The sequence below is a fragment of the Melozone crissalis genome, unplaced genomic scaffold (genome assembly GCF_028551555.1).
Source record: "Melozone crissalis strain CALT ecotype California unplaced genomic scaffold, PUWL_Pcris_2 ptg000034l_1, whole genome shotgun sequence".
NCBI lineage: Eukaryota > Metazoa > Chordata > Aves > Passeriformes > Passerellidae > Melozone > Melozone crissalis.
Genome location: NW_026535812.1, coordinates 16560945 through 16583925, shown reverse-complemented (window position 1 = coordinate 16583925; position 22981 = coordinate 16560945). Strand labels below are relative to the sequence as shown.

The following is a 22981-nucleotide window of genomic DNA, read 5'->3' as shown; positions in this document are numbered from 1 at the left end:
GTAGCAAGACAACCACAATATTTAACACCTTATCAGATATATCTGCAGGCAGTATTTAGTCCTGCACCGACAATTGATAGCAGCATTTCCAGCGCTTTGTGCCTCCTGCTGGCACAGCACTCGCACACAGCCGGGAAGGGCTCGGGCTGTTCTGCAGCACAAGGTGTTGATGACAGCGATTCTCGCTATCAGACATGTCACAGCAGCAATCGCTGACACATCTGGCACTCTCACCACACCAAATCACTGAGTTAGGAAGTGCTACTGAAACATTAATTAGTAGCTGACACATTAAATGGAAGTGAGCCTCCGCAGTGGCACTCCAAGAAGTGCTCCCTTGTCAGAGTATTAAGGTGGGCAAGGAGTGTGAACCCTCTTTTAAGTTAGGTTGCTTTCTACTGTTTTCTTCAGAATATTTAATAAGAATTTGATTAATAAGAACCCCTTGCAAGCTATCAGAAAATTCATATAACCAGTATATTGCCCAGGTGGTTATAACAGGAACAAGACAATATAAAACCTGTAACTTTTTATTAAAAAAAAAAATTAACAGCTTCAGAATAGATCAAATGTAATAACTTCTCCAAAAAATACCAAAAGGTACAGTGTAAAGCATCTTCTCATTAAATACAAACTAGCACTTTTGATGCACTGCATCAATGTTTTGCATCTAGGCTGATGCAAAAGAATTTTTTTGTTGCATCCTGGCACATGAAAAACGTATACACTGAAACAGGATGACTGACTACTCTTTACCTAGTCAAATTCTAACAGTGGGACATTTATTAAAAAAAAAATAAATCTTAATAGTAGTTGAGAAAGAAACCTTAACACCATTACATTTAGTCTGCCTCTGCTAAGGTATATCTTCCAACATTAAAAACAAGGGTTTAAGTCCTATTTAGCATCAGAGTGCACTCTGACTTCAAAACGATACCCAAAAAAAAAAAAAAAGCCCTTCTGCTGTCAAGTGCTCTTCAAGGTTGAAGTTGCCAGTACATGCTAGTTAACTTGGAATTTGAGATAAAAATGCAAGGAAACCAACTCTGTCAAACATAAATTCTTCAAGAATGTGAAAAGGAGTTAAACCTGCTTCAAACACCATAAACATTCCTGGATGCAGCAAGCCAGCCCCTCTTGTACCTGACGATACCTAACCCTCCTCACCAAAAAGCAGTGCCAAGATCATCAATGCCTGGTCTGGAAGCAATTCTGAAGAGGTGCCTCAGTTTTAGGGATTATATAAATACAGATTGAGGATGCCCCACTTGTTACTATCCTGCAGATTCTGATGCACAGAGCTATGCTTAAAGCAGGTGGCTACATGTTCCTGCCTAATGCCTTACACACGCTGGCAAAGTGAGGGCTTTCCTCCAGAAACGTTCCTCAGTTTCAGACAATTTCCAGATGTCTGACCACTTTGGATCAGCTTCACATCTTACCTCTCTTTGGTATAAACAAACAAGTGCCACAAGATTGCTTGCCTCCAGCTATTTTTAAGTTAGAGAAAACCCTCTGGGGCAAAATATGCAGGATGAGAATCCTGTATCTGGGAGGGCAAGAAACTCTACCATACTGCTGACTTCCTTGTGAAGGAAGGCTCAAAAACATGAAGTTATTGCATTTAGTTTGTGAAAAACATTTCAAAAAGAAATAAAAATCAGAAATATAAGAAGAAAAGGAGATGGATAAACTCCATTTACAGAGGAGAATGATGAAGTTGAGCTATTTGGAACACAAAGGACTCTCACACTGCCTCTGCAGTATTCCTCCAATATGTATATGATCTGGACCACTTTTAAGGATAAGAGTAGAATAGTCTCCATCCCAGTTACAAATTTTGGGTCTCAGCTAACAGCTTTATTTGTGAATGTGAGGATGCAAAACAGTTTTCAAGAAAGGAAAAAAATGGAACTTTAAAAGCACAAAGAAGTACAGAACCAATGCTCCCATGAAAAATGCCGCTACATCGCTACCAAAGGATCCACGGACTGAGGCTCTGTGCTAAACTGGTCTCTGAAAGAGCTCAAAGGCAGTCCCTAAAAAACCCTAAAATGGGGTTTGTAATTAAACACTTAAACAATCTTTACCATAACAGAGGGGTCAAAGAACTCAGCTGGGCAACAGAATCTTTTCCAACCAGGTGATGGTGCAACTACGTGGGATCAGTTTCTTTCCACTTTTCTCCCTCAGGGCATTAAAGTCTTTTACCGTTCCAAGTAAAAGTAATAAAGAGAGATAGCTCTGCCACCATCTTAGCAAAATGTCTGGAGAATTCTAGTGACATATGCTGTATTCTTCTGCCCACTTCTATTTCAGGGGCTTAGGTAGGTGGGCTCAGTGCCCAAGTCCATCTGCCGGGTTAGCCCACTGTTACAAAACGGCTTCCTTTGTTCTGAGACAGCGCTGTCCTCTGCTCCTTCAGGATCCCAAATCGCTCGTTCAACGTCATCCCTGTCTGAAAAACAAAGTAATTTAACCAAAACTTTAAAGGTGTTAGGTTACAGAACAGTTTTTTCTTCAGTCTATATCATCACTTGACTCCTTAGTTGCCTCACGTGGATTTTTTGTCACTTCCCACACCATTTAAAAATCAGACTGGACTACAGATCCATAGCTTGCATTTTCAGAATTCATTAAGAACACATGGTATGTAATGTCAATACTCAAAGCCTACTCAAAATATTTTCAGTTAAATTGAGGACAAACAGACTGAAAAATGGAACTTCCAGTACACATTTCCCCACACAGATTCTCTGCAATTTCAACAAATGCAACATTTTCACCATTTTAATTCAAGTTGCTTTCCAGTTCACTCAGCTACAGCAGCAAGCTGGAGTCTAATCCAGAAGTTTGATTAATTTTACACTACATTAGTGGACTTTCTGACATAGTTCTTATTCCTGGATGGAACAAATGCAGATTGATGCCCTGACTCCATGCAGATTTCTACAGCTGGCACTAAGGAGCTGATTAAAAGAACAGTGTCAAACTTTGTCACCCTGTAAGAATCCCTTCCATGACAGCATTAGGATTGTTGCACCAAATCACCTGTCTTCATGAAACTTGTCAAAAATTGCTCATCTTTCAAGCCCTTAAATGCTCACATTTAGTTTTTGGGTTTTTTTCCTAGGTGGACAGCAAAAGTTGCCTTATAAATTTGGCTGCCAGGGTTCCAGGCAGGTGACACAGCTGAAAGCAGCTCATCTCTGAATTATTCACAGTTGCTGATGCAAGCAGAGCAAGGACACCTTTTAGAAATCTTCAACATTTTAAATCCCATTTAAATCATGTGGGCATGCAAGGCATGAACTAGAAGAACAGGAACAGTGAGTTTAGCTACTTGCTTGAAGTTACACAGGGAGTTAGCAGAAAGCCTGGAAGTGGAAACAAAAGTAGTCACCAGTTCTCTCTTTCTGTCACTTGGCAGTCAAGGAGCAAAGTGCCTCACTGGCTTTTACTGGTCTTGAAACTACTTTCACAGTTGCAAGAGGAAAATTGCATTTACCTGTTTTCCAACACTATTTATATCAAACTGCAATGGAACCCCTTTTGGAATCTTCTTCTCTTCAGATTGGTCCCTCTTCATCAGAAACGATGGCACAGGACTACGAGTTAATCGTAATTTCTGGGAACTGTGAAAAAAGAATGTTACAAAGAACATGATGAACATGTGTTTTATGCAAGAAAGCCTTAATGCTGATAGAGGTATGAATTTTTCATCAAACCATTTGACCAGGCTGGCTAAAAAGCTGGAGGGCACAAATTCAAGAAGGTAAGTCAGGCAGAACTAAAAAAGGGACCATTTGTTATTGTTATCAGACACAAAGAGTCCCAGCAGGAAACCATCTTATTTTTTATCTGCAATTCTACTGACAAATGTGTAATTTGTGGTTAATTAATCCTATAAATACAAAAAATAAAAATTGGTACAGTCTTCCTTACTGATAAAACGGTACCAAGGAAATGCTAATCAAGACATTTTTAAAATGTAACACTTTAACAACGGTACCATCAGCTTCCCAAACACAAATACAGCAATGGTCTCTTTAAGCACAAGTCCAGCAGTATTTTTATGAATCAGGAAGTAACTGTTACCATTACATATCAAGTAGGTGCTCATTTATTTCCACTACGAGGTGGAAAACAGCTGTGACATGGCTGGATTTGGAAGGGACAAAGTGAAAATCTACCAGCCCACCACTCTTCCACTCTATACACCACATCAAGCTCCTAACTGGGAGCTGACATGTGAGATCCAGCTGTGATATTATTCAAACACTGCTCAGAAACACTCAGAAAGGGGCCAGGCTTAAAAGCCTTCACAAGTAGCTATGACTTTGAGGTCACCTGAAACAATACCTGCAAGGAATGCACTAAATGGTTCAAAGCAGCAATTTCATTTATGTTCTGAACATTTCACAACTTAATTGAAAACTCACACTGGGCTTATGATTGCTCCTGGGTTGTCAATAGACACAGTCAGGATCCCTCCACTTGTGGTAGAAGTTCGCCATCTAGTTTGAAAAGACAAAAATCATTTACAAAAATCGTGCAGAGATTTCAGTCAGGGTATCTTTAAAGGTATGTTCAAAATATTGGCCAGCAAGAATGTGCAAGATTTCAGAATGTTGGCCAGTACGAAGATCATATGCTATTGACACTTGGCTATTGATTCTTGTACCTTTTACCTTTTACATTGCCTACACCTATTCAGGAGAACACTAAATCCCAGGCTGTTGAGGTGCACCAGAACTACAGCCCTGACCCAAGAGTTTACTTTTGTAAAACATTCAGTTTCTTTGCCACAGATGGGGCCAAAATGGCCCACACAGCAAATTCAAGAGGTGACAGACTCCACTCTGTGGCACCTGCTGCTTTCCTCAGCCTTTTGTGCTCCCAAGAAACACCCTGCAAAGAGCCCAGCAAGCACAGATTATTAGTATGGGAAGAGTATATGGGGGAAGAGCCAAGTGGCCTCATTGGGCTCTGCCTTTTTTATTTCTAAACTGCTTCACAGGCTGATATGCATATTAAATAAAAGGAAAATTACAACAAGAGCTCAGGATAACATTGACATTTGAATTTTTCTTCTAGTCTATGCAGTATTCATGAGTACTAGAGATTAGCCTGATCCTCTTACCATGTTCCCCCTCATTCCTGCAAATGTCTTATGCAAACCAACTCCTCCTGGTTAAATTAGAAGATAATTTAGGAAATAACTAAGAATAGGGGGAGGATCACTGTCACTCTAATTGATGTGCCTAGAGGGGAAAAAAATCCACCCCCCTTCTATTATCATATCTGGGAAGTCTGAGCTAAAATGAGAATCTTATGTGCTACAAAGCTGAAGATTTCCAAATTAGATACTTACTGACGAGTTCTCTTTACTGTCTGATTATCAAGATCATCTGTTGACTGCACTTGGGCCTGCACCTGAAAACACATCAGTACAGACACCAGATTTGAATATTGTTTCAATTCCTATTGTAGCAGCTGGAAATAGAGAAGTTCAAAAACAGAAGTTTAAAGCTGTTAGTACACACTGCACAAACAGGGTTGTACTTTCAGAGGGACTTCAAAGATAAGAGTCCTATTAATGTCATAAGACCTTGAAAAGAAATTACTTTAAGAACACAAAATGATTTAAACAAAACTGCCCATAAAGCAATGGCAACATTTTGGAGGACTATGTCAGCCTAAGATAGATCAAAATGTTACTACATTAGCAAGAAAAGTCTGTCTAGTCCCTGATCTTGTCTGTAATTTTGCAAACCATCTGGAAGGAAGACAACAGCTACTTACAGTCACAACAATGGCAGATGTAGAATGGGGGCACAAATAAAAACCAAACCCACCAATTATGTGCACTCTCTAATCTCTCCATCCGACTAAAAATAACTAAAAAATCTTTAAGTAACTAAAATAAATGAAATAAATAACCCCAAAATAACTAAAAAAGCAAACCAAACATAATCAGATTCTAAAATGTGTTTCTGCTTTATTATTCACCTGAAGATGACTTTTAAAAGCTGGACAGAGCTTTCTAACATTAACTTTTTAAAGGAAAAATTAATACCCTGACACTGCCCTCAAACACTGACAAGTCCCATGCCCCTCAGAATTGCTCAATTACACTGGAATGTGAAGCAAGACTCAGTGGATTAGAGTAACTATAGAATGAGTACACTTCCCTGGAACCTGTGGGTATTTCCCAGTGCACCTCAAGTTTCTACTCAGATCTGATATTTGAGGTTGATTCATTAATATCAGTGTTACAGGTTAGCTTAGAATCTATAGCCCAGCTGCCTTGTTCTTTTCAACATTTGTATTTACCTTCAGGCCCCTTCTAAACAGGAAAGTTGCTTGACGAGTATCTTTCTGTTGATTCAGTTTGTTTCCAATTCTGACAAACGTAGATGGCATGTTATTCCTGTAATATTTATTAAAAAATATAGTTATAAAAGGCTCCACAGGAAACACCTTAGAGACACTACTATGGAAGTCAAACAAGTGCCCAAAACATCCATAAAGACATCTTTAGTGCTGCCTCTTTGAGGCTGAATGCTTCAGATGGGATGAGCTCCTCATCCACTATGAATGAAACACATTACTCATAAATGGAGAAATCACTGCTGGCACATAGAAGCCTAATGTTCATACATCACAGGACAATATGGTCATTAACTCTGCTTTTCACTTTGTTCAGCATCCTCCAGCACTTTAAACATTGCTGGTTAGAAGAAAAAAAAATTTAAAAATTAAAATTAAAATTTTCTTTAAAAAATAAAGAAAGTTTGTTTACAGTTTTCACAATATAGTCACAGAGTGAAACCTTTTATCATGGAGACCATTTCCATTGCAGTTGATAACACACGGTAATTCCAGCACAAATAAAACATGCAATGGCCTTCCTGAAGCTGCAGATGGCACCAGCTTCCACAAAGGCATTTAGAAAGTTCACTAAACCATGGCTAACCCTTCTGAGCTATCAAAATCCACAGCAGCCATTTCCAAACAGAATCATGAAACACAGAATGGTTTGGGCTGGAAGGAACCTTAAAGAACCCCTAGACTCAACCTTCATGTCACAGGCAGGGGCACCTTCCACAAGATCAGGTTGCTCAAATAGAGGCTGCCTGTGATTGAACTGAAGGCAGAATACCAGGGGCTCACACATAGAGGCACTTCCTGAGTGCTCTACATCATAACAAACACCTGGCTTTGTATTGAGCCCATGTTTGGCACATTATTGGTTTCCAGATTTGTAGAACTTCACACACAAAGTCTTGACCATATTGCTACCCCAGTACCTACTGTCTTCTCTTAGCCTCAGTCCTGTCAAACAAGATTCACCATGGGAAGTTGCCAAGTGGTGTTCAGAAAGCAGGCTTGATAATTTACCTCCTGTTTAGCAGGGCAGACCTCCTGAGGGCAGGAGCTTGTTTTCTCTGCATTTCAGATTGTCTCTGCAGGTTTGTTTTCCTTTTCAAGACTGGGTAATTCCGCTGTGCATTCTTAAAAAACAATAAATATATTCAGCATAATGTATGCTATACACACACACCAACGTTTTTCTTTCAGCTTCCATTTACAAACTGTGATTAGAATACACTTGGCTTTGCCTACCTTTCACAATCTAGTATAGTTTGAAAACACCTTCTACAATTTCATGAATTCTATATTCTCCACATCCTCAGAAGCAAACAAAAAGCAACATACCTTAGCAGTTATTTTTTCATTACCCTATCTCCCTAAACTGACAAAAATCCATGCTGCATGTATCTTAAAATTAGTCTGTGTCAGAAATCCAAAGGCAATACCAATTCTACAACACTGAATGAGATGAAGCAGGCAACAATGCACTGGAGCAGTGCAGAGAAGGGAGCCTATTGATGGAGTTTAGTATTCTGCAAAAACTTGCATTTTTGTAACAGCACAAGTTTAGCACCTGCAAGTTGGCTGAATTACTGGTCTGTAAAAAAAACAATTTTTCTTGTAAAAATACAAGTAACTCCCTCCATACTTGCAGAATATACTTCTGTACTTCAACTCTCATGACCTGCACTCCAATTAGGTGTTAGAAACTATTTTCACACCTAGTCATTATCCAGCCCACTCAAAACAAACAAGAACTCAGCTAACACATTCCCAATTTGATAAAAGCTTGTACCATTTGTCTCCATTTTATATTTCAGTAGCACTTTTCTGAAGCACTCGTGTTTCATTTTTTAACCTGTTCTGACACGAATCACCAGGGTTGCATTGATGAATTACCTTTTCACTCAGGGGCTGTCTGTTCAGAGGACTGATTCCTTTGTGTGAACCCAGAGCTTTCTTGGCTGCCAGGCCAGTTATGACTCCATAAGAACGCTTCTTCCCTGCTACCTTCTTTCTGCGCCCCAAACGATTCTTTCCATAACCTGCAACAAGCACAGAAAGCTCAACAATTCTTCCTGAAAGGAAAAGGTGCATGCTGTAAGATGCCTTGCTGTTGGGAAATTTAGGTGACTAGAGACTGGAAAAATACAAAGCCGTGGCTAATTCCAAGTTTTGCACCTGCTAGATAGTGTGTCCTTGGGCCTAGCTGTAGTAGGATAACAAATAGTGAAAGAGACATGAGAAAAGAGAGATGTAACCCCTAAGGAATGAGGAAGAGTTCATGGTATAGTTTAACCAATAGATTTCTTGGCTTACAGAATATTCATAAGCTTATTATTTGCTGTATAAGTGTTTGATGCTTTCTTCAATAAACTGGACCTGTGATGAACCAGCTGGTGTCCTGGTCCCCTTCCTTCGACACCTTGCAGGCAGCACAAGTTATTTGGCTGCACATTTCAAGCCTTAGAGCAGAGGCCAGCACTACACTTGAAGACAATTTGGTCACTCAGTTGTTTGGCAGGTCTGGCCCAAGCCCCAGCACAGCAATGATCAGTTTCTCCCACAGAGCACAGCTTTACTGTAGTTCATTGCATTGATTTCTGCTGAAAATTTCTTATCTCACATGTCTGCAGAAAGAACTTAAAAGTCTTCTAGCACAGAAAAATACCAAAATACTCTGAAATGGAACTTCATCAAGTACTGAACAATATAAAACCAAACCAGAGTCCCTCAGCTTCCTACCCATTCAGCAAACTTCAAATTACTAGTTTAATTTAAAAGGAAAAAAAAACCAAAACAGCTTCAAAGATTATTTATTTAAATCAGTGGTTCCCAAGACATGACTTAGAAGGAAAGAACATTAAACAGCACATGAATTATATCACATTTGAAGTGTTTTCAATTAGAAGTCTGCATGGCAGTGCAGCCAAACTGAGGGCTGAAAGCAGCTTTTGAATATAAAAGGCTTGCAAGTCTGAGTTCTGTAGTTCCTCCAGTTACCAGGGTTTGATTAACCCAGTCTGGAGTCATTTAGCTTCATGCTGTGAATACAGACCATGCTCCAATTTTGTTCTCAAGCACCCTTGCCTCTAGAACCTCAGGCTGCAAAACAAATTTCAGACTGAGGAGTCAGCTCTCCAGCAACACACACATTTAGTTTTAACATATCTGACTTATCAGCATTGACAATAAATCTGTGCTTTCTCACAAGACAGGAGCCATGACATGAGGCAAGCCACTGGTCAGAATCCAGCTCAGATCAATTTGCTATGGAAAACTGCTGTGTACACACATTTTGTGGCTGGTTAGCAAATGCTCTTCTTTTCCAAGAGAAAAGCTGAGAAACAGGGTTGCCTAGGTTGAAAGGGACCTCACAAGCTCTATAAACCAATCTCTGCTCAAATAAATGAAAACCTCAGAGTTAGCTCAGGCTGCACAGGGCTTTGTGCAGTTGCATTCTGTGTATCACCAAGGACAACTTTTATTTATATGAACAATGCTCATCTCTCTGCTTTTAACCCCAAAAGCTGAACAGAATCCAGCTCAAATTCCTCACTTCTTTCCAGAAAGTTTGGCAGCCACTTCTAAAACCACAAGAACTGAACACTGTTGATCATTTGTGGTTTCTGCAGTTGTCCACAGAGGCTTTGCTACTTATTAGGGGGGTAACTTCAATAGCATCAGAGTAGCAATAAATCTACTGCTAAGCTACTAATAACTAGAATGCTCACAAGAACTATTTAATGGCACCTTCTGCTTAAAAACAATACAAGAGATTTGTTTTCACCGGGAGAAAATGTGCCAAGCTGTATAGGAGGGAGCAGTTGAAACTATTCACAATGTTTCAAGATGTCATGAATCTGGCAATTTTGCAAAGAAATTGTTTGCTTTTTTTCTAGAACACAGGCAGAGAAGCTGGTAAGGTTCCAGAAGAGAAAAGTAACTGCCTAAGACAGTAGTATTTAGAGTTTCAAGTATACAGATCAAGTTTCTCCTAAAATTCTAAATCCTAATACTTGTTTCTTTTGTGGTCTTTTGATGATAAACAATTGCACTTGACAACTGCAGTTATAAACAGAGCCTACATGTTTGATAATCTACAACTTAAATTCACTTACTCTTCACCCACACAAATATCCTCACACCTGGGCTGAGATGTAAATTTTTCTCCAGCCCTGTCACCAATTTATTAGACATGTACAAGTAACACACTTGTGTGGGTCTGCAAAGAAACCAAAACTCCTCTGAGCCCTGAGTAACACAAATTCCACTGATCCCCAAAGACATTTGTGTCTAAGACACAAAGGAGGAGCTGCTGCTACAACAAACACTAGGCAAGACAAAGATAACACAGGGATCATTGTGAGTACACCAGACAGATGTGTCTTTGTTTTAAAGGAATGCTACTACACAAGAAATGGCATGTATTAACTTAAATACCTAATTAGCTCATGGTGGTAAGCTTTCTTATCAGACAGTATTCTTCCACATTTTGATCATTCTGTACTAAATAGATACTTTACAAAACTAATTGCAAGCAAAACCAGCCTGCACTTCAAGCAGGAGCTCTCCATGTACTGAACTAAAGCCTGGGAATAATTTTAAAACTTCTACTGTTTATTAAAAGAAAAAAGTGAGTTACTTGGGGGAACCTACAGCAAAGCTGTTATGGTGCACTTTTCCTCTCCTCACTCCCTGCCTGACTTTTTCCCCTTTTTGTATTCCACTGTAAGAACACTGGCTTAAGAAGGCTGACACAGTTCTTCCTTTGCATCTCAAGCTCTTACAAGAAGAGCCAACTCACACTGTGCACCCTCCATTTAAATATTCCTGATCCAGGACCACAGTCTATAGTAACAGATCATTTGGAGGGGCCTGTAAAGAGAATTCTACCCAGCAAATATGAATTTGCTTTTCTTTGGCACAAAGCTTTGAGCCCTGGCAAGGTCTCCACATCTCCCAGTACAAAGGCTTTGGCATAAGCACTTGTTCTGTCCATCTCTGAGAAGGGGCAAGGCATCATCACAATTTCCAAAATTAAAATTAAATTGAAGAATCAGAAAGCAAGCCAATTCTTCCTTGAGTCAAAGACAGTCCTTCAAGCATCCAAGCTCCCTGGTGGCCAAACATGTCAATTACTTTCTCACACTGAATCAGAAACAAAACCAAGTATAAATAGATTAAAAATACCCCTGAATTACAATCAAAAGACATTATTTGAAAGACAAGTGAAATGACCATGTCAATCCACACATTTCATTATTCTATCTTTCAGCTCAAGAAAGATAATGTGGAATCTGTGTTCTGTTTGGCACACACACCTTTCTGCTGTTGCATTCCCCACTTGGAGCCTTGTGAACTGAACTGCTGAGCTCGATTCTGCTGAAGCCCTCTTTTTATTTTGGGAGAATATTGCTTTCTCTCTTCTTTCTTGTTCAGCTTGATGATATCATCTACAAAAAGAAAAAAGAAAAATTGACATACTGTATAAAATACTGAATAAAAACCCCAAAGAGCCTGGAGTCACAGGAGACAGACCAATCAATCCTGCAAAGGCAGCACATACAAGTTAAGGTTCCAGAAACATCAGCACTCTAAACATCCAGTCCCTGTTATATCTTACAGAAGTTACTTTATAATGCAATGCCCCAGCAGAAGGGAAGCAGTTGCATACATCCAGAAAATGTGAGACACATGTAAGATCAATGTAAGACCATGGCATTCAGCCCAGCATTAAATTTTAATTTGAGTGACTCCATTAGTTTTTGTACATGGTTAAAGAAAATGAAATTCCAATCTCATGCCCAGACTTTGCAGAGACCAGATAAAATGTCAATTCCAGCCTTAGTTCTTTCATCCTAAGCTACTTAAGAAAGATCACACAGGCACAACTCAAGCCATCAGTTATCTTCAGGTGTTCACCAGGACTGAAATGATGGGGAAAAAGGCAAGCAAGACATCTCTCCCCAGGAATCTACAATCCAAAATTATCTATTGTCCAGGGAAACAATCCCAGACAAGTCATTAATCAGTTCAAAAATATGTGTAAGAAACAAGCTGATGAAAAGCAAACAGCAGGTCTGTCCAGTGCAAATTATGCTACACCAGCTTGATTTCCTTCACTGACCTGGTAGCCAGCTCAGGAGAGTAAAGAGGTGTGGCAGCTTTTATCTGACTGCCAGCTTGTTTACGAGAACACCTTAAAGGAAACTGCCAAACTGAGTTTACTGCATCTTTATCATGAGAGCACAACTGATAAAAATGTCATGTTTCAGTAGGGAGCCTCCCCAAATAGCTGGACAGTCTTTTTTCAGTCAAGGAAAGATGGAAATGGGGTTACTGTGTTTGTGGCTGAGTTCAAATGGACTCAAAAGGGGCAGAACAGAGAAAACAGTGTAAAAAACATAAACAACAAAAATCACAACACTATTATGCAATGATTTGCATGCAGTCAAAAGAAAGCTAAGAGAAAAAGAATTCACTTTGCTGCAAAAATCTACCAGGACAAGAATACTGATGCAGGTCACTCAGGGACTGATACCTACACAATCTTCTTTACCAAATGGGGTGTCCCTGGAACAAGGATTCCAAACTATCCTTTCATACACAAACAAAACCAAAGCCAAACATGGATTCATGCTTCACAGCTCATCTGCTTCATCTTGAATCAAATTTTTTCAAGTTGCTGCACACAAGGTCACAACTTTTTAGACTTAAGATTCAGCTGTTCTCTTATTTGGGTAAATGAAGGACATTTGGGACTTCATGCATTTGTTAGAGGAGCCACACTGAAGCAGTCCCCTATCCTGCATGAGATGAGAGACCACAACTACAGCTAGAACAGCAGAGTTATCTGGGAGCAGTATCAAACTGGAAGCTCAGCTGCACATAACACAAGCAAAACATGTTTAATCTTTATCACTATATGAGAATTTACCCAACATCATGATCTCAATCTTAGGACTTCCTAGATTAGGGTCATGTCAGTTCCTTTGATATCACACTAGATGTGGGACTGCATCTTCTCTGTGGCTACACCTGACACAGAGCTTTCACTTGGGGACAGCAGCTGGGGTGACAACGTTCTCACACACCCAAAGAAGCACCCACTTCACAGCACCACTTTAAAACAACACCCTCATGACACTGCAACAGCCCTTTGCAGTCTGCTTGTAGTTAATGGCCAGGACATATAGCAATGACTGACTGAAAGGTTAACTCAGCCAGGAAACATTAGAATATGTGAAAATACAACAAGCCAGGATCAACAACTCTATTAGCAACCCTGAAAACAAAGATTGTGTGCAATGGATAGAAACAGATTTAATTTTCTATGAATGCTGTAGCACTACTCTACATTCAGACAAAATCTAAACATCATTTCACAAGTTATCTCCACTGCCCAAAGAACTCCACTGAATTATTTATAGAGGGAAAAATTGTACATATCTTCTTATTTTATGGTGGCCCACAAAGAGCCCAAGTCCACCATTAATAATTTCAGTTCACACTATGAATCTGCTTTTTGAAGGAAGTCTCCTGGTAGCACTAATCTATCATGCTCTGGTAGTATAACAAAGCAGTATTGGAGAGTAGAAAGCCAATTAAATTTTCTTTTTTTCCTGATAAAAGTAAACTGGAAGATGCAGCCCATTAACACACCAAACTGCCCCTGAGTGTTAAGGGGACTCAGTACACAGCACCAGAACAGAACTTCTCTGAGATACCTCACCAAGTATCTACAGTGTGGGTGTCAGTTTGTCGGCTGGAGAGACACAGCTCTGCAGGTCTGTAACGAGTCTGTGCAAGTTCCTAACACACACACACCCTGCAATGGGAGGGCAGGGGACAACGGGGCACATTGTCACAGCAAACTACGCGGTACAGGTGATGTCATGCTCGGCGTGGCCGGTCTTATCCTGCAAAGAGGTTACACGGGAGACTCGCCACTGCTGATTTCCAAACCTGAGAAGAATAAAAAGGCCAGGCCAGCTGAGAGACCACCAAACCTCACCCAACCCTGTGATGCGAGCGCCAGGCGAGGCCCTGGGACGCTCCCCGAGCCCGCCCAGCCTAAGGCCTGGGTACTGCGGGCATCACCGGGCCAGAAGCAGGCAGTGTCCCGCTCTGCGGCCTGCTCACACCGCCAAGCGACACAAAGGGGTCCCGGCTCTTCCCCGCCGAGGATCGCGACCCCGGGTCCCCGCCGCTATCGGTGGCACGCCCGGGACTCGCCGCCGTGCCCAGCCCCCGGCGCCACCCTCGCCCCTCCTGCGCTCCCGCTGTGGGAGGGTCCCGTCCTTTCCCCTCCCCACCCCCCGCTCTCGTTGGTTCCGCCCGAGCCGGTGCCCGACACAGCCCCGTTGGTTCGTTCCGCCCCTCCCCGTCCCCGGCACTTGGTTCAGCCCGAGCCCCCCGCCCTGTCGCCTACAGCGGCCGCCCCGGCCCCGCTCCTCACCCAGGGACATGTCGATCTTCTCCACGCTGTCGCCGCCGCCGTGCCGGGCCCCCGCCGCGGCCGAGGAGCCCGGGAGCGGTGCCGCAGCCCCGAACGCGTTCATGGCCGCCTCCCTCACACCGGACCGCCCCCAGCCGGGCTCGCGCATGCGCAGCAGCTTCGCCCAGCCCAGAGCACAGCCGCCCGCGCCGGGGAGCGGCGTAGCGCCCCTCTGGCAGCGCGCCTCCTGGCGGCCGGGAGGAGCAGGTACAGCGCCGGGGGGCGACGGCGGGGGGCGACGGCGGGGGGCGACGGCGGGGGCGCGGGTCTCGCTGTGTGCTGGCTTCCAGAAGCGGCGTCTCCAGGGACAGTGTCCTTGGGAGGAGTGAGTGGCACACCGGCCCGGCCCGGGGGGTGGCGGGGGAAGCGGAGCTGCCGGCAGGGTGCAGGGGGATGGAGGACAGGACAGTTCTGCAGTAGGACACGGAGTCCTGGGCTGGCTGCAGACTGCTGGGGGCTGAGGGGGTCACGGAGGGGCTGGATGCATGGAGCACCTCTCTACGAGGACAGGCTGAAAGATTTGGGGGTTTTCAGCCTGGAGAAGAGAAGGCTCCGGGAGATCTCATTACCGGCTTTCAGTACTTGAAGGGGCCTCTAGGAAAGATGGGGACAGATTTTTTTGCAGGGTTTGTTGCGATATGACAAGGGGTGATGGCTTTAATCCAAAAGAAGGTCGATTTAGACTGGATATAAAGAAGAATTGTTTTACGATGAGAGGGGTAGAACAGTGGCACAGATTTCCAGGGAGGTGGTGGATGCCTTACCTCTGGAACACTCAAGGTCAGGTTGGATGGGGCTCTGAGCAGCCTGATAGATTTGAAAATGTCAGACCACCTGACCTCTAAATATCCCCTCCAATCCAACCATTCTGTGTTGCAGGGCAGGGAAGGGTGTTCAGCTGAGAAGTTGACTATGAGATGCCTTTGCCTGTGACCCCCCATGCAGTTGAGAGAAATAATCTGTTCTGTGAACAACAAAACCAATGCAGGGTGGTTTTGAGCACGATTATGTTTTCAAATGTCAAACAGCAGAGTTCAAACTAAGTTCTTATTTCAAAATACCATGTGAAGCTTAAAATTACTACTTAAACCCAGAACAGTGTGTCCATAGTTTGTTCTCTTTGGGTTCTTTTCAGAGTTGTTATCTTTGCTAGTTTTTGGTCAGAATCATGTGATTGAGAAATTCAGAAGAGAAATTGTTTTTTTAACAAGGAATCTAGCAAAACCTTTCCCTGCTGCCTGTACATTTGCATTCCTTGGAGCTGTGGTATTGGTGGGTCAGCAGTACACATGTGCCTAATGGCTAAACAAGTTACATATAAAAAGGCTTTTTTTACACAACAGCACCTCCTTCATTTGACATTCTATTACAATTAAGGGATAGTAATTATCTCTGGAATCTCTACATCTTGCTCGTGGTTGGTTGAAATTGGTCACTGAGTTCCAGAGACAGAAAAGGAAGGAGCAGATGGACTGACAGGGTGATCTCAGAGGACGAACTTCCTGCAGAAGCTAGGCAGTAAATGCTGAAAAGAAAACCCACATCTATTTCCTCTGGTCACAATGGTCACCTGGCATTACTGTCCACACCTCCCTGAGTTTTCTGTGGGAGCTGAGCTGTCCTAAAGGTGGCATGCCCAAAGGACAGCTTGTTTTAGGCTCTGCCTGCTTGCCTCCAGAGGGGGAGCTCCATACCAGACTGCAGGGACTGTATTCCAAATGCCCTTGGGTCGGGATAATTATTTCCATACGTGACCTTGGACACACCTCTTTGCAGCGGGAACACTCCCACATTTCTTTCATTGCCCGCATATTCCATCTGTGCATTTGCTAAAATAAACACTCTGTGGCGAGGGCAATATCCCGAGAACCTGACACACAACGAGCTCCCGTGCCTGTAATCCCTGTCACAGCTCTGTGCTGCTGTGCTGGCAGCTACCTGCACTGAAATACTGTGCAGGACTTAAGGATGGGAGATCTTTCCAGGAGTGTTACCATGAAAGGCAGGAATCAGAGCAGTGAGTTCAGGCTTTCTGTCCTCAGCTGTGTCCTGTGCTGCAGACTGGTGGCAAGGCTTTGCTCTCTCCATTTACACTCTTAATCCATCTCTTTTTAATTAAGGCCAAAATGTGTTTCTGAATGTTCCTCCTGCTGCTTCCTATTGTCTAGAAGAGAATGGCTCAGTTACTGTCACAGGACACCTCCAGCTAGTGAAAGATTTTCCCTTCAGGCAGGAGAAACTCGTGACCACAGGGCTGGAGGCTGACAGTTCCACCCTGTTTTCTTCTCTGCGCTCTCCATGGGGTGCAGAAGTTCAGACATGGAGTTTTGGAGCCACAGATTTAAAAACTTTTGATAACATTTTCCCCCAGGTGAGATTGGATGACAAGTGATTGATGATGAGTAGGAGGTTCTTACAATCAGGCTCCGTTTCTAAAGCAAATATGCTATTGCTAGATTAGCACAAACTACTAAAAATAGAGGTGCCAAAAGATGAATTTTTGAAAAAGCATTAAGTCAAATTTCCATGAGGCTGTAGGGTCCAGCTCCATCTGGGCACTGTGTCACACCAAAAAACAAATGCTCTGTTTACCCCAAACACACACATGAACTGCAAAGGTGGCAGATGCTACCTGTCCTCGTGACAAGTGGAAATCAGACAAAACCCAGATTTTACCATATCCACAAGTTGTGTTTGTTATACAAACAGGAGGCCAGCTGTCTGCTGCTCAGCACAACAGAAAACCAGGCACAAGTTGTGATCCTGAAGAGTATTTTCTTTCTGTGTTCAGAATGGCTGGGGATCACGAAGGCAACCATGCAAACATCAGCCCTTGGTTTGCTGTGTGGATCTCAGGAGTGTGTCAGCATCCAGCCAAGTGACAAAGCTTCCACGTGGCACTGAGAGCTACAAAGAACTAAATTAGATCTGTTAGTTTTATCTGCATGCTCCATTTCACCAGGCATGATCATCTAACAATCACAGTAGTCCGGATGACTTGATTTCCTCCAATATGTTCAGTGTGGGAGTCAGCACAGTCTGATGCCCTGAGACCTAACAAGCCAGGCAGTGGTTTCAATCAGTGCAGTGGGCTCTGTGAGAGAAATTTCTGCCTGACAACTGGACTCAAGTTGTTGTTCCACACTTGTATACAATTATGATGCATGAGGAGTCCTGGTCTCTTCATTAAGCACCTTCTGAAAAATACGTTATTGTTGTTATTATCAAGAACAGCAGTACAGAACCTTGTATCCCTATGTGCTGCAGAAGTACAGTGCTGGTAAAATAAACCACATAGAAAATGTCAAGGGGTGCTTTTTCATGTATGCAGCATATAGTTATAATTCCAAGTAACAGTTACAGGGAATTTCCATTTTACAATGCCTGGCTTTGGTTTCTGAGGCATCAGACAACTCCAGAGACATATCTAGGTTTTATGTCTGATAATAACTTGTCATTGACTGTTCTCAGTCGAAAGACAGCAGCATCACTTTTTCCTTTTTGAAGTCTCATTTCACTGCATTTCGGTGGAAGGCACATCTTACTGGGCTGTATTTCTCACATCCTCCTCACAGTGGGCGGCAGAGCAGAGCCCTCTGTCTCTGCAGGTGTCATCAGCGATGAGCTGTCCTTCTGGGACACGTTGTTTGGTTTTTTTTCCCCCTTGCCATCGCATTTTCCTCATCACGTCCAAGGCAGGATTTGGTGAGGGTTATTTCAGCAATCATTGTGCTTTTTCCCAGCGCTTTGAACACGGGGGGCACCGAAAGCTCCGGGGCGGTGGAGGCTGCAGCGGTCAGCCCGTCATGGCGGCCGAGCGCCGCGGTGCACGCTGGGAGCTGTAGTCCGCCGCGGCACTGGCTGCGCCGCGGAGGCGCGGTGCGCGCCGGGAGCTGTAGTCCGTGGGTGCGGCGGGGCGTGGCGGGCGCTCGCCCCTCCCGCGCGACGGTGTCGCGGTGGCGGCGGCGGGGCCGCGCGCGCCCGGGATGGACATCGGGCCCCACGCGGGGCACGCGGAGAGCCGGTGGGGCCGCGCGCGGCGGGACACGCGCGGCGGGAGGGGCGGGCGCGGATGTCGCGGGGCCCGGCCCGCGGGGGCGCCCGTGGGAGGCGGGACACGGGGCGCGGGTGTGGGGCGCGGCGGCAGCGCCGGGCGGCGTGGGTGCGCCTGGGGGCGGCCCGGCGCTGTGCGTGTGCACGCGTGGGGGGGCCGCCCTCCCGTGTGTGTGTGTTTGTGTGGGACGCGGCGCGGAATGTGCGGTGGCAGCAGTGCCAGCAGTAGGGATGGATGCGCGGGGGATGCTCCTGGAGAGCTCGCGTCCTGCGTGGGTGTGTGGGGGTACCTGGGGGCGAGCAGGCAATGAATAAACCTCTCGCGAGTGGGATCGCTGCTTGCAGAGCGTGACACTGCCCCCGGCTCGGTGCCTCGTGGGAGGAAGCGCACAGCGGGCCGGGCTGTCAGAGCCGTCGCCCACCCGCGGCCGCACATCTCTGCTCACTGCCGTGGGAAGGAGCCTTGGCCGCTGGAGGGGCCGTGATGGCCGCGGATGTGACACCTCAGTACCCCGGTGCTCTGTCCCCACTGTATCCCCAGTCAGCCATGGCCAGCACAGCAGCTGCCAGGTCTCTGCTTCACAACCTTGAGCTTAAGGGTGAAACCACCCCGCCCTGACGCCGTGCTGCCACCCTTCAGGTGGCTCTGCAGCTCGCTGCTCGGGGATCCTGTCTCCTGGCCTTCCTGGCTGCATCCCCTCTTCCAGGTGCTGAACAGAAATTCCTTTATTTATCTCTTTTTCCTGAAGGTGAGGCCCTGTGTCTGCACATGGCTGGTGGTGAGCACGGTGACCTCGGCTGTGTGGTCTCATATGTGCTTCAGGCCTGGCTTTTTTGTTGGCATTTATGAGCAGCAGAGGCTGTTCCCTGGAGGTGTTTTGGTGGCAAGTCCTATTTACTTCACATTTTTACAGGTGCATTGGTTTTGCCCTGGCACTCACAAGCATAGGGTAAATGTTGGATGGAAATTGGAGGTGTTGGCTGGGGAGGAAGGAACAGCTGAAACTTGATATGGGAGAGAAGCATTCCTTATCTGAGGGGCTCAGCCAGTCACTCTATTCCTGCTTGCCATATCAGCTCGGAAATGCTACCAGTGCTTTTAAAGCTATAGCACAGGTTTGGGGTGCCTTCTGATCTGCACAGTTCAAGCTGTGCTCCCTCTTTACTAATGCTTCAAACTCAGCAGGTTCCAAAAGGTAAAAGGAATTGACTGCATTCACTGCTTTGTCTTTCCAGGCTCGTCTTTGTGCATTTTCTTGCCTTTGCTAGCACAAGTCCTGCACTACCAGACTCTGCCATCGTGTGACTAATAGGGCTGGGGTGGTGCCACCCCCAGCACTCCCCCAGGGACAAGGAGGGCATCATCCCCCGCTGGTGCTGGCACAGGCAGGAGCCTGCCTGTTCTCCTGGCTGGCACTGCTCCCTGGGGAGGATCCAGCGTGGGCCTTAACCTGTCTTGTCCTTTGTGTGATGTGGTTAGCATTTTTATTGCCAGTGAGGTGCCATTTCACACTGGATTGTGGCTGTTACTGATAGGGAATAGACAGATCACTGGATCCATCTTCTTGTGCATTACAGAAACTGCAGAAACAAAAGTTATTTTGCTGAAGTCCATCCTTAAGCCAGCACAGGAGAGGACAATGAGGATCCTGTGCTGGATTTCTCCTCCTAGGAGCAGGTCTGAAATGCATCAAGTGGAAGTGCTATAATGCTGATATCCAGGGAGGACATTGTCCTTGGAGGCAGGAGGGCCAGTGCTGTCCTGCTGGGCAGAGAGCTGGGCTCTGGGGTGGTGCAGAGGACACAGCAGTCCAGGGGGAGCAGATGGGCCAGTGGTCAGCTGGGCAGGTTAGCAAGGAGCTGCCACCTTTGTCTCTGGTGCCAGCATTACCCTCAGGGACAGCAGGGCCAGAGGAGAGGGTTCCTGAAGGGAGCCTGTGCTGTGAGCAGTGGAGGGATGTGAGCAGCTGCTCTCAGAGTGGTGGGCTGCTGTGGGGATCTGCTCTGCCTGTCACTGCCTCTGGCTGCCTGCATGCTCATCACAGGCAGGTTCTGTGCAGATTGAAGCCCGATGGACAGTACCCTGTGTCCACAGGTTGTGGTCATCTGCTTGTGAGAGACTTAGCCAGATGGGCAGGTAAAGCTATCTGCCGTGGGAAGGTTAAAAAACACCTTTAATCCCTGTTTTCTTGCCTCATCCTTTGCCAGTGCAGAGCAGGAATGCATCAGCCAGCAGCTCCTCTGGGCTGTGTTTGCTGGGGGCACCTTTTGTGGCTGTGCCCCCGTTTTCCATCAGTGCCAGCTTTCAGCATGGATGTGAGTTCCCCTGCGTGTCCCTTTCCCAGGCAGCCCGCTCAGCTATTCCTGCCCATCGCTGCTGGGCTGGCAGAGCCCTCCTGGCTTCCCCTGCCTGTCAGCCACTCCTGCCGCTGCAGATGGATTGCACGGAGCCTGCCTTCATTCAATCCCTGTTCCCAGCAGTGCCGAGCCCCGAGGAGCGGGCGGGGGAGCCCAGGGAAGGGGCTGCTGGTTGTCTGGGAGATCTGGGGACAGCGAGGCTGAGCAGGCTCTGCGCAGGGCGGCTTGGTGGAGCCTTGCAGGAGGAGCTGACAGCCAGCACGGGAATGAGTGTCCTTGGGGATTTGTCAGAAGTCCCTCCATAACCTCAGCATCCCTAGCACAGCCTCTTTAGTGTGCTAAGAAGGATCAAGAGAGTCTTCCAGGCGGAGGTCAGGATTCAAGCAGGCATTGCTGGATGCTTCCTGCAGAGCACAGGAGATACACAGCTGGTGATGGTTGCAAGGAAGATGGGCTTCATTGTTATTTTTCAGTTTTTACCACTGGCTACCTGTGTGATTCTGTTTTGGAAAGTAATCAGGGTTTGGTTTTATTTTAAGCTAAGAAGTCAGCAGCATGGCTCCCTGCCTCTGCTGTGAGTCACGTTTGCTGACTTGGACCAAGAGAAGTTCCTACCCTTGCTGGCATGGAGGGGCTGAGGAAGCCTTGGAAGAGCAAGCAGCATTTCCTGTTGTCAGCAGTGGCAGCATTAAGCCATTTTTTGCTACAAGGCTAGCAAAAAATATTCTGTGTTTATTTATATTCTGTATTCTGTGTTTTATCACTGCAGTGCAAGAGGTTCAGTTATGTTTGGGACAGTTCCCATTGACAGGTTGATGTTGCTGTACTTGAAGATGGAGTTTGTTGTGGTAAAGAAAGGAGACCCAGTGCCAAGTTTGTGGAGCTCGTGGTTGAAATTGGAGGCAGGATCAGAGGTGTCTTTAAGGGAGGAGAGGGATGCAGCTGAGATCTCTCTGCTGCTCCATGGCCCCTGCAAGTACCCTTGGTCCTTCTGGCTGGAGGAACCAAGCTCTGCTGGATCAGGAGAGCAGAACCATGTGTGGTTCTTGCAGGGGTAGCTCTGGGCTTGCTCTGTGACCCTCTGGGGTATTGCTCACTTTGCCTTTATTGTAAATTGGGGTATTCTCACGATGTAATATGAGTTGGCCTTACCCCATGCCAGCCTTTCTGTAGCACTAGCAAAGGAGAATCCTCCTTGTTCAGGAAAAAAAGCAGATTTCTTAGTAATGCTCTGAACACCAGCAGAAAAGGGAACTTGGGCTTTCTCCATCCCTCCTGGCATCTGAAACCAAGGCTCTGTCAGTGGGAGGGGAGAAACGCTGCTGCTAATTCAGGGTTGCCCCAGGGTCCAGTCAAAGCTGAAATGTGGTTAGCTGTGCTCTCTCAGTTTCCCTGCCACCTGCAGCCAACTATATGGGTCCTCATGTCTTTAGCCTTGTGTCCCTGTGTGCTTTTCAGTGTTCCAGCCCAGAAACAGCTGGGGTTTGAGTATCAGAAAGGTCTTGTGTGTCTAACTTGTGAACTGCTTTGGGCCAACAAATCCCATAGGATACTCACTGTCCTACCAGGACTTAATTCACTTTTGGTGGATTCAAGATCACCTCTGAAAAGGTGCTTTAATTATGTGGCTTATTCTCTATGTGCTTCTGTGTTCAATGTTTTAACATCCTGAGACTATTTTGTTCAAGGATT

The 22981-nt window shown here is 45.3% G+C and overlaps 2 protein-coding genes across 6 annotated transcripts in view; one reads left to right on the top strand and one right to left on the bottom strand.

Annotated features, from left to right (window-relative positions):
* Positions 1–1607: 1607 nt before the first annotated feature.
* On the bottom strand, positions 1608–14967 carry FYTTD1 (forty-two-three domain containing 1). The gene is made up of 9 exons (XM_054282364.1): positions 14840–14967; positions 11703–11834; positions 8278–8423; positions 7405–7517; positions 6337–6433; positions 5375–5436; positions 4443–4517; positions 3509–3635; positions 1608–2458 (listed from the first exon to the last, which is right to left on the bottom strand). The coding sequence occupies exons 1-9, from the start codon at positions 14940–14942 to the stop codon at positions 2363–2365; spliced, it is 951 nt and encodes a 316-aa protein (XP_054138339.1). The 5' UTR covers positions 14943–14967; the 3' UTR covers positions 1608–2362.
* A 47-nt stretch (positions 14968–15014) lies between these two features.
* RUBCN (rubicon autophagy regulator) overlaps positions 15015–22981 on the top strand; it is a 28221-nt gene continuing 20254 nt past the window's right edge. For 4 of the 5 annotated variants that reach the window (XM_054282354.1, XM_054282352.1, XM_054282353.1 and 1 more), the window contains exon 1: positions 18825–18902. In XM_054282354.1, coding sequence (XP_054138329.1) covers positions 18865–18902 — 38 coding nt within the window. In that variant the 5' untranslated portion in view covers positions 18825–18864. Of the gene's footprint in view, positions 15086–18824; positions 18903–22981 lie in introns of those variants that run through there. The other variant, XM_054282355.1, reaches the window with a different exon arrangement.

What these genes read in the sequence shown, in the direction of transcription:
- FYTTD1 (XM_054282364.1), bottom strand. Translation starts at nt 14,942, where the DNA reads ATGAACGCGTTCGGGGCTGCGGCACCGCTCCCGGGCTCCTCGGCCGCG. An exon ending in TGTTTAGAAGGGGCCTGAAG is followed by an intron (nt 5,437 to 6,336) that starts GTAAATACAAAT and finishes ATGTGTTTTCAG; the next exon opens with GTGCAGGCCCAAGTGCAGTC. An exon ending in TAAATAGTGTTGGAAAACAG is followed by an intron (nt 2,459 to 3,508) that starts GTAAATGCAATT and finishes TTTGTTTTTCAG; the next exon opens with ACAGGGATGACGTTGAACGA.